Below are 10,847 nucleotides of genomic sequence, written 5' to 3' on the forward strand. Positions count from 1 at the left end.
TGTGCATGTGTATTGATTATCGCTAGTTGTACAAGGTTATTGTGAAGAACCTTGTCATGCAATGATGACCTATTTGATTAGTTACAGGGTGCCAGAGTATTCTCAAAGATCGATTTGCGGTCAGGCTATCATCTGTTGAAGATTCGGGAGCCGGATATTCTAATGACTGCCTTCAGGACTCGATATGGTCATTACGAGTTCCCTGTGATGTCCTTTGGGTTGACCAACGCCCCAGCCACATTCATGCACTTGATGAATAGTGTATTCCAGCCCTATCTTGACTCATTTATCATTGTGTACATTGACGACATCTTGGTGTACTCCCGGAGCTGGGGGAACTACTAGAAGTCATGCAGTGTGATAAGGTGGGCTAAAACGCGAGATGCTATTTCGGGAAAATGATTTTTAAAACTAAATGCAAGGCTCCTGCGGTGATATAAGGAAATGTTGTGAATTATTCTTGTGATTTGAAACTACGAGGCGGTACCTCGGTAGTGACTCTTATTGGTATTTTTTTTATTGCTGCACTTGCCTTTGGTTGTTTTGTTTCCTTAGCATATCATTCCTTATTTTTCTCCTTGCTGCACTATTTACTTTATTTCCGTATAGATAACCTTGATATGCTATTTGTTGTTTCAATTTCATTACTATCATTACTACACTGCCCTACACTTTTACATTTTTTCTTATTTATTCAAGTAGGGCCTTGACCTGACCTCGTCACTACTCTACCGAGGTTAGGCTTGGCACTTACTGGGTACCATTGTGGTGTACTCATGCTACACTTCTGCACATAACTACACTTTTGCACATACCTCCTATTAACCCAGGTATTAGCGGGAGCTCAACTGCGGAGACTTCAAAGTATACCTACTAGCGTCCACATGCCTCAGAGTCCTCCTCTACCTAGATTATTTTATTTCCTTATCCTTTATTGAACACTGATTTATAGAGATATTCAGTACCACTTCATAGAGCTTGTGACTTGTATTTCGCCAGGTTTTGGGCAATTATATATATGCTGAGTTGTGGAGATTTTCTTATATCAGTTTTTGAGTTTTGACACTTTAATAATTTTTTTAGTTATTTCTGCATGAATGTTAGGCTTACCTAGTATTATAGATTAGATGTCATCACGACATCCTACGGAGAAAAATTGGGGTCGTATCAAATAAGTAAGCAGGTTTTGAGAAATACTTGGTGCTTTTTAGTTGAGTCTTGAGGCTGAGTTGTTATGATGGGGTTCTTAGTATGCTTTAAATATTTTTGGCATGATGAGTTAGGAGAGTTGTTTAAAAAAGTCATCTCTATGTGAAGTATAGTGAGATTGCTCGAGGAAGAGCAATGGTTTAAGTGTGGGGTGTCGACGATAGGCTAGGAACATGTGTTTTAGTTATATTTTGCACTCTAATTACTACACTTTATTCGTGCTTGAGCTTAAATGACGAAGATTTGTACTTATCACATGTATTATGCTTTGTAGGGGGTGATTCCGCTTTAGAAAATTGTGTAGCTAAATCAATGAATTGGAGCTTTAAATTCTGGGTAGAAGCCCAAGAAATTAAAACGTAATCACGTTCGGGGGTCGAGAACTAATTCTGGATTTTAAAAAGTGATAAAATGCGGAACTCTAAGAAATTTGCACTACCTTGCCATATGGGGCACCACATGGTATGGCGCGGTAGTGTAGAGGCGGACTTCTGACAAAAATCAACTCTCTGGAAAAGTGAACTAGCACGACGCAACTGTATAATTTTTCGCGCAACTTTTCCTAATTCGGCTTGAGAGGGTAGTTTCGTTTGGACCCATTCCTACAAGGTATAAAATACACCAAAAATACGATTTTGAGAGGACTTTTGACCTTGGGAGCTTTTGGAGAGCATTGGAAGCTTCAAGACAGAAGGTTTAATCATCTTTTCACCAATTCAATACAGGATTTTAGATTGTAACATTCACTACTAAAAAATCAGGTTTTAGCGACGGACAAATTCTGTAGCTAAATAGAAAAATCCGTCGCTAATCTCATTTAGCGACGGATTAGCAACGGATTATCAAGAAAATTCTGTTAGCTACGAGCTTTTTAGTGATAGATTAGCGACGACGTTCGTAGCTAATTCCAGTTTTTTTTTTGTAGTGGTTGAATTGATAATTTTTTTATTCTTTAACTCTACTTGTGATGACTTCCTCCATGATTATGGAGTAGTATACCTTAAGGTCTGATATGATTTAATGAATTGATTGTTATCTATGGATTTGATTAGTGTTTGATTACTTGAATTTATCGGAGGAGCTTTAAATCTAGATGCAATTTTATTCATTATCATGTTTAATCGGAAGAGGAACATAATATTGAATATTGTTGCAGCGCATGCCTTAATTTATTTTGGTACTTCTTTAAAGTAATCGAAAGAGATTTATGATCTACCATTTGTATTAAGATTGAGAAATATTTGCGAGAAGTTTCTTTTGGATCATTCCTACCAATAGTTTCTTGCAAGTTTCACCGCACTTCATATTAGCTTATTTGAACGGTTTAGGTTTAATCGAGAGAGAAACTCGAATCAGAATAATAGGTAACCTGTTGAATTAGTGAGAAACTGAGAATCAATAGAACATTAAGAGTAAAATTTAACAGTATCAATTCCAGGATAACAACTTTGCACCTATCATGTCATGATCCTTATTTCTCACACTAATAACAAACCAACTCTGCTAATCTCTAGTTCTTCACGATCAATTGTCAATTGCTTTAGTTTTAGTAGTTACTTGTAGTTCATAATCATTCCAAATAAAAGTGTTAATCATCCTGGATAATATTTAACTAGATATTACTTAAACATTATTTAGTCCAATTCCTGTGGAGACGATACTTTCTATACTATCTTTGACGTTGGTGTCTACCACGAGGAACATAAAGGAAGCAAGGTTTCCAAAACCAATTCGGTTGGACCCCAGCCAGAGACATCCTAGTTTGTGGTGTGAATTCCATGGTACACATGGTCATAGGACTGGGGACTGCATGCTTCTTCGTGAAGAGGTAGCAATGTTGCTGAAAAATGATCATCTTAGAGAGTTCTTAAGTGACCGGGCTAAGAATAATTACAGCAAAGGCCGTGATACAATAGAACCACCGAAGCCAACATGATCTCCTTATCTCACCATAAACATGATTTTTGGAGGAGCTGAAGTAAATGAGGTGACATTTACGGCTCCAAGGAAGATGAATATATTGGTCACTCATGGAAAGAGGATCCGGGAAGAATCAGAGGATGATGGAATTACTTTTAGTGAGGAAGATGTAGATGGCCTAACTTTACCATACAATGATGCTCTAGTAACATATTTAAATATTTTGGATTTTAAAATTAAGTGAAGTGTTGGTTGATTCAGGTAGTTCGGACAATATCATTCAACTAAGCGTCTTAGATAAAAGCAAAGCTGAAGGGGTGATGAAATTAACATTATCTGAAGTAATGGTTGGTGATGGGGTATAATGTGATTCATGATAGGCCATGGATCCACGATATGAAAGATGTTCTATCAACTTATCTCCAGTTGCTACAATTCCCAATGCCGGATAGAATTAAGTAGATTAGAGGTGACCAGCCTGTTGCTAAGGAAATAAATGCAATTATTTTGTTTAGCAGTATGGCGGATCGATGCCAACTTCCAATTCGACCCCGGCGACAATATTAAGAAAGATAGTAGTAAGGAGGAGACAACAAATATTTACCAGGTACCAGATCTTTCTAGGTACCAAAAGGTACAGATGCAACAAAATCAATCGCAGAAGAACTTGTACAAGTTACTTTGTTCATTGAGTTCCCGAAAAGAAAGGTTTACATGGGAAAGGGGTTATGCCCCGAACTCAGACATAAAATTATTGAATTTCTTAAAGCTAATACTAATTGCTTTACATGATCTCATTCTGATATGACATGTATTCTACTCGAAGTGGCAGTCCACAAGCTAAGCTTGGATCCTAATTTCCCTCTGATAAAGTAGAAAAAACGGCCAATAGTCGAGGTCAGGAACATGTTTGTTAAGGAGGAGGTTACCAGGTTACCTAATATTGGTTCAATACGTGAAGTTGAGTATCGTGATTGGTTATAATGTAGTGGTAGTTCCAAAACTGAATAATAAGTTTAGAATGTGTATTGATTTTAAAGATTTGAATAAGGCTTGCCTTGAAAACTCTTTTCCATTGCTGAATATCGATCAAATGATTGATGCCAAAACTGATCATGAGTTGATGGGTTTTCTTGATGCGTATTCCGGGTGTAATCAAATAAGGATGCACACGGATGATCAAGAGAAAATATCATTTATTACTAATTTCGGTGCTTATTGTTACAATGTGATGCCTTTTGGGCTCAAAAATGCTGGAGCCACCTACCAGAGGCTAGTGAACAAGATGTTTGAGCGTCAAATTGGTAAAACTATGGAAGTTTATATTGATGACATGTTGGTTAAGTCTCTTAATATAGGGGATCATTTGCTTCATCTGCAAGAAACATTTGACGTCTTAAGGAATTACAATATGAAGCTTAACCCGGAGAAATATGCTTTTTGAGATGGGTCCGAAAAATTTCTCAGTTTCTTTGTTTCACAACAAGGAAAAAGTAAATCCAGACAAGATCAAAGCCACAGAAGATATTCCTGATCAACTGAATAGCATAAAAGAGGTACGAAGGTTGATTGGAAAATTGGCGGCCCTTAGTAGGTTTATATCTAGATCTTCAGAAAAGTGTCACCGATTATTTTCATTATTAAAAAAGAAGAATGACTTCTCGTGGACACCAAAATACCAACAAACGTTGAAGGATTTGAAGAAATACTTGTGCAACCCACCTTTGATGTCTAAACCAAAGGATGGAGAGCAATTGTTAGTTTATTCGGCGGTGTTAGAAGTAGCGGTAAGTGTAGTTCTGGTCCGGGAAGATGAAGGTATGCAATACCCTATTTATTATGTTAGTAAAATACTGTCAGGTGCGAAAACTCGATATTCGCACCTGGAAAAGTTGGCTCTAGCTCTCGTAGTTGCTTCTTGAAATCTTAGACCCTACTTTCAATATCACCCTATAGCCGTTGTGAAGACTTTTCCTTTGTGGAACATCCTTCATAACACTGAGTTATCATGTCGGTTGTGTAAGGCCCCGTAAAATTTTACAGAGAATTCGAGGTTTTATGGTATCGAGGTAGGTTGAGGTAACTGCACGATGCATTGTACACGGACTTTTGGGTTGTGAAATGCGTCGTGGAGTTGGTGGAAAATTTTGCAGAACATGGCATTTATGCAGTTCATTATGCGACCGCAAATCGATTTCGCTGGCCGCAGAACTATCATGGACTTGAACAAAAGAAGCTCAATTTTGAGGGCTATTCCGCGGTCAACAATGCGCCCGCATATTCATTTTGCGGGCCGCACTTCCATCGCAGATCCAGCATGAGAATTTTCTTAAGAGAGGTTTCGCGGTCCATTTCGCGGACGCAGAAGTGATCTGCGGACATCAGATCTGCCGTAGACTTGACCAGGCCGGCCCAGTTTTGGAGGACGATTTCACGATCCTTTTCGCAGATCACATTCCTGTTCTGCTATGCGTTCTGCGATCCCTGATTGGGTTCGGAGGGTCTATTTATGTATTTTATAACCTGAACCTATTTTAATTAAAAGCCATTAGGGTTATTTGAAGGCAAAAATATAATATTTTAGAGAGAGGGGAAGGGAGCTAGAGAGAGAAGGAGAGGCACTAACATCTCCACACTTTAATGTCATGCTCAAGCTTTGGAAATTCAAGGGGAGTACTCAAAAAGTCTTCTACTAAAGAGGAAGGTTCTATCCCTAGCTCTCAATTTCAAAATTAGGCTGAGTAAAGGTAGTGGGAAGCATGATTTTTGAGATAGGAGTTGGTCATTTGTGCATGCATGTGCCAATGAAGGTGGTAGAGAGGTCGTTGAACTAATATTGATGAGCTATTGATGTGGGATTTGGTTGTGGGATGAAGAATTACCATCATAGGACCTTGTAGTAGCAATTGCACCTTACCACCATAGGACCTTAAATAAGCTGAACCTATGAGCACCTCCCTAACTATGGCTATATTTTGTGATGTCTCTATAGATTGAAATAGCTAGGAGTCTTGATACATTTTAGTAATTCTAAGGAAAAGCTCAAACGAGGTATATTGGCTAAAATCATTCCGTAGAATCGAATTCCATGAATTTCTCATAAACTTCGATTATGATTTGATCAAGTTCCTATTTCCGTCATTACAATCTGCTTCTATGGTTAGCTTACCCAAGGGCTTATGATTTGATTCACATTCCAATTTTCCTATCATGTTACTCTCTTTCGGGAAAATATTTGAAATATGGTTAATGTATCCAATATGACTTAAATTCATGTTTCAATTGTAAATCATTATGCTCTATTTTGGGAAGAAAAATTCAATATGTTTAAGACTCTTATTACTTATGTATTTAAGGTCGTGATTTTCAAATGTTCTTTATGTTGATGACCTATTATGATCCTTGAAAGTGAAAGAATGAGAGTATGAAATAATTGAAATACGGCCATTGTGCCAAGAACAATGATTTACGTGTATGGACAAGAGTGACAATAAGGGATATGAGTGATTGAGAGATAAATTGAGGGTGGGTCGAAATGACCTAAACCTGAAACTACACGTACAGGTGTAGGATTGATTGAAAGATAAATTCCCGTGGTGATGTATTGAGAGTATTCCCCTTAATTGGGATGAAGTGATAGCTAGCAAAGGACCATGTCGACTCACATGGCATTGTGGTGAGACGGCTTAGCCGATTAGGCGGTAGTCAGATGTGACGACCCGACCCGTCGTCTCATGAGAACCGCTCCGTTTTCCCCATTTCCTGCTTCGTTATGCTTCATTATCAGTGTCTTATGTGAACGAGTTGAATTGGGTTGACTTTTGGAAGGAAATGAGACACTTAGTCTCTTTAAGGAAGGCTTGTTTTGGAAAAGTCAACCGGATGTTGACCTATGAGTTAGAGGACTCGGATGTGAATTCCGACGATTCGGTTAGCTTCGGGATATGATTTGTGATTTAGGAGTGTGATCGGAAGTGATTTTGGAGGTCCGGTGTAGAATTAGGCTTGAATTGGCGAAGTTAGTATTTTGGCGAATTCCGGTTGATAGGTGAGATTTGGATCCGAGGGTCGGAATGGAATTCCGAGAGTTGCTGTAGATTCGTTAGGTGATTTGGGATGTGTGTGCAAAATTTCAGGTTATTCGGAGGTGATTTGGTTGGATTTTTGATCAAATGCGTGTTTCGGAAGTTTTAGAAGAACTTAGGCTTGAATCGATGTAAATTTGGTGTTTTGATGTTAGTTTTGGTGTTTTGAGAGTGCAACTAAGTTTGAATGATCATATGTGACGTGTTAGTATGTTCGTATGCGGTCCCGAGGAGCTCGGGTGAGTTTCGGATAGGTTTGGGCTGCGTTGTGCTCGTTTTTCTTATGCTTCGACGTCGTTTCTTCAAGCATAAATGATATCATATTGAACAAATGAGCTCCGATTACTGTTTTGAATGAAGCATTAGATCCGTATCGTATTACGGACTCGTAGCAAAAAGAATCGTCGAATTTGGACATCGTATGAGGATTTTATGGCAATTTAGCAAGGTTGCCCAGATTTTCAGATTAATGACGAAATTGCCCCTGACGGCGTATTAAAAACCTGCACTATTTGCAAATCTTAAAACCTACATATCTCCTTCATTATAAGGTCAAATTGAGTGATTCAAAAGCCTAAATTCATTAGAATTTCACAAGGAATCCATTGGGAGCAGTAAAACGCGTGAACAGTATACCTATAATGAGCAGGTCGAGTTTTCTTCCAATTTTTGAACGGGAAGAAGCTTCTGAGGCGATTTTTAAGAGAGAAAATCAGTGGGTATCACAGAGGTAAGTGATTTCATTATTGAAACTCGTTTATGGGTGATTATAGACCATAATCCCAGCCTTTAATTCATGAAAAACAATAGAAAAATAGGATTTTGGGGCCTGAGATTAAGAGACCTTTAGGGGTCGATTTGAGGGGTCAAACGGACTCCGATTTTTGTGTTCTTTATATGTACGGAATCGGGAAAAGATGAAGAACACTTTTCTGTAAAAATTTCTGAGTTTCGAGAAGTGGGCCCGGGGCTCGGGTTTTGTCAATTTCGGGATTATTGATGTTTTTCGATTATTTTCGATTGGGTATTGATCCTATAGCATAATGTGACGTATTCGTTGTGGTTGTGGTCAGATTCGACGCGCGAGGAGGTCGATTTGAGAGGCAAGGGCATAGCGAGCTAGGATTTTGGCCGGCTTGAGGTTAGTAATAGATGTAAATGCTGTGTTGAGGGTTTGAAACCCCGAATTTGCACATTGTAGTGCTATGTTGAGGTGACTTGCACGCCGGATAACAGGCGTGGGGTAGAGCACCGTCGGGGATCGTGACTTGGTCCGTCCCGCTTAATAAAATTACTACCTAATTGATTGAAGCTTAGGGAGATCCTTATAATGGATTAATTGTCATAATTTGGCCTCGTGCCAACTGATTGAATCCTTCAGGGATTGTTTTTACTGGTTTCTTACCATATTTTCAGACAATTGAACTCAGTCCTAGTATTTAGTACTGTTTTGCAAACTCAGCCACTTTTTCTCAAAACTTGGAACTTAAATAATATTTCTAATGAAGTTTGGGCTGAATATTTCTATATTATTGTGCCCGAGGGGCTTATATGATTTTGAACTGAGTATGGGATCGGGCTGCGCGCCGCAGCAGTATTATATTGATATTGATATGAGGCTTAGGGCCTAATGGATGCCACGAGATGGCTTGATATTGCGCTTGGGCCGTAAGGGGCCCCTCTCGGAGTCTGCACACCCCAGTGAGCGCCGTCGACGATAAATAAATGGAGCGGGCTGCACGCCGCAGCGGGTACTAGAGAGTACCGTACTATTTGTTGCATGTCTTAATTGATTGTCATTCATTTACTTATCTGTTGCAGCATCATTGTTTTCATTGGTTTATTGAGTTGACATTATCTGGATTAAACTTCTGTAATTATAGCTTAAATTGTGCCTATCCAGGATTTCTTACTCTCAACCCTTATTTATGTTTATTACTCTCTGGGTTGGAAGTACTCACATTACTCCCTGCATCTTGTGTGCAGATCTATGTGCACCCACTGAGGCTGAGTGAGGATTTCTCTGCCGAGCATGATATCTGGGAGCATCAAGGAAGCTGCATGACGTCCGCAGTCCTGATCTTCCCATCTAACCTATTTGCTTTATTTCCGCATTTGTTTAGAGCAGTATGTAGTATGTTGACACCCGTGTATTAGAGGCTCAGACTTGTGACACCGGATTCTTCGGGCTGTGTAGTAGTATTTCTACTTGGATTTTCCGCATGTTTTAATTATATTTCAGAGTTTCAGTATTATGACTTAGTAATTATTTGTGTTAATTGAATCATGAACTGTATAAAAAGGGTTAAGGTTGTTGAATTGGTCGGGCTTGCCTAGCAGTGTGTTGGGCGCCATCACGACCGGGGTTGGGGTCGTGACATCAGACACCATGCCACGCATATGGCGGCGGTGTTGTGTTTCTATGTCCACCGCACACACACTGGGGTGAGACAGCTTAGCCGATCAGGCGGAGATCAATCCCAATGCCATAAGCATGGTGGTGTGTCGGTACCAGAGATCTCCCAACTTAAAACATTAATATTTACTGGAAGATTCACCTTTCTCTTAACTTGGCATTTTGATATTATTTGAATTTCTTATTGAGTCCTTGCTTCTCTCCTTTTATGTTGTTACTCTATTTCACGATAGGGTGTTTAGCTTTACATACTAGTACTATTTCGTATGTACTAACATCCCTTTTGTTGGAGATGCTGCATCTTTGATGGATGTAGGTGGTTCCACAACAGGCGACATCGATCATTAATAGCAGTGCACCCTCTTCTCAACTAACTTGGTGAGCCCCATTTCCTTTTGGGGCCTTGTGTCTTTTGATCCTTGTACATTGTAGTTTGAGGTATAGCTGGTGATCTTGTCACTAGCACTATCATACTACTCTTCTATTTCATTTAGGGGCTCCGTAGATATGATATGGATTGTATTTTGATTTGAGAGAAACAAACTAGAAATGTTGTAGCTGTTAAACATGTCTCCCCTTTTAAACTATGAATGTGTAATATTTTGGGAATCGTAAATGAAGTTTCTAAAAGTAATAAATTGATGTTATACATGTTTTTCTCTCGTGTGTCTAACTCTTGATATTCATCTTCACATTATTGATGGGTAAGGTTGGGTAGAAGGAGTCAAGTAGGCTTGCTTGACAGGGATATCTTGGTTGAGCGCAGTCGTGCTCCCCAAGGTCGGGGCGAGACAGACTGGCTAAATGGGTGGTTGAAATTAGTGAGTTTGATATTGAATATAAACCGCGAACTGCAATCAAGTCACAAGTTTTGGCCGACTTTAGTATGGATGATGCCTTTAGCTACAAAAAAAGTAGTTTGGGTGTCGAGAACTGTGTCCAGAGTCTGGATCCTGTTTACGGATGGCTCATCCAATGTGAAAGGGTTTGATATTTGGATAATATTAATTAATCATTCAGGATAAATCCTAAGGCAGGCCATACGAGCTGTTCCTTTAACTAACAGTGAAGCCGAGTATGAGGCTATGGTCGTAGGATACGAATTAGCTGGGGGACTAGGCTTCGAGATAATTGAAGTAAAGTGTGATTCGCATCTGGTGGTCAATCAGATATATAGAACTTTTTAAGCTAAAGAAGAACATATATAGCAGTACAGA

At 39.2% G+C, this 10,847-nt stretch overlaps 1 protein-coding gene across 1 annotated transcript; it reads left to right on the plus strand.

Moving 5' to 3' along the window:
• LOC109230032 (RNA-directed DNA polymerase homolog) lies at positions 3,167-4,573 on the plus strand. The gene is made up of 2 exons (XM_019395569.1): positions 3,167-3,334; positions 4,091-4,573. Exons 1-2 carry the CDS (start codon positions 3,167-3,169, stop codon positions 4,571-4,573), a joined length of 651 nt encoding a protein of 216 aa, XP_019251114.1.

The sequence above is a fragment of the Nicotiana attenuata genome, chromosome 7, assembly GCF_001879085.1.
Source record: "Nicotiana attenuata strain UT chromosome 7, NIATTr2, whole genome shotgun sequence".
Lineage (NCBI taxonomy): Eukaryota > Viridiplantae > Streptophyta > Magnoliopsida > Solanales > Solanaceae > Nicotiana > Nicotiana attenuata.

Excerpts from the sequence above, each read along its gene's own strand:
- LOC109230032 (XM_019395569.1), top strand. The coding sequence starts at position 3,167 with ATGATTTTTGGAGGAGCTGAAGTAAATGAGGTGACATTTACGGCTCCA. Across the intron at positions 3,335-4,090 it reads TACCATACAATGATGCTCTA|TTGAGTATCGTGATTGGTTA; the intron begins GTAACATATTTA and ends CAATACGTGAAG.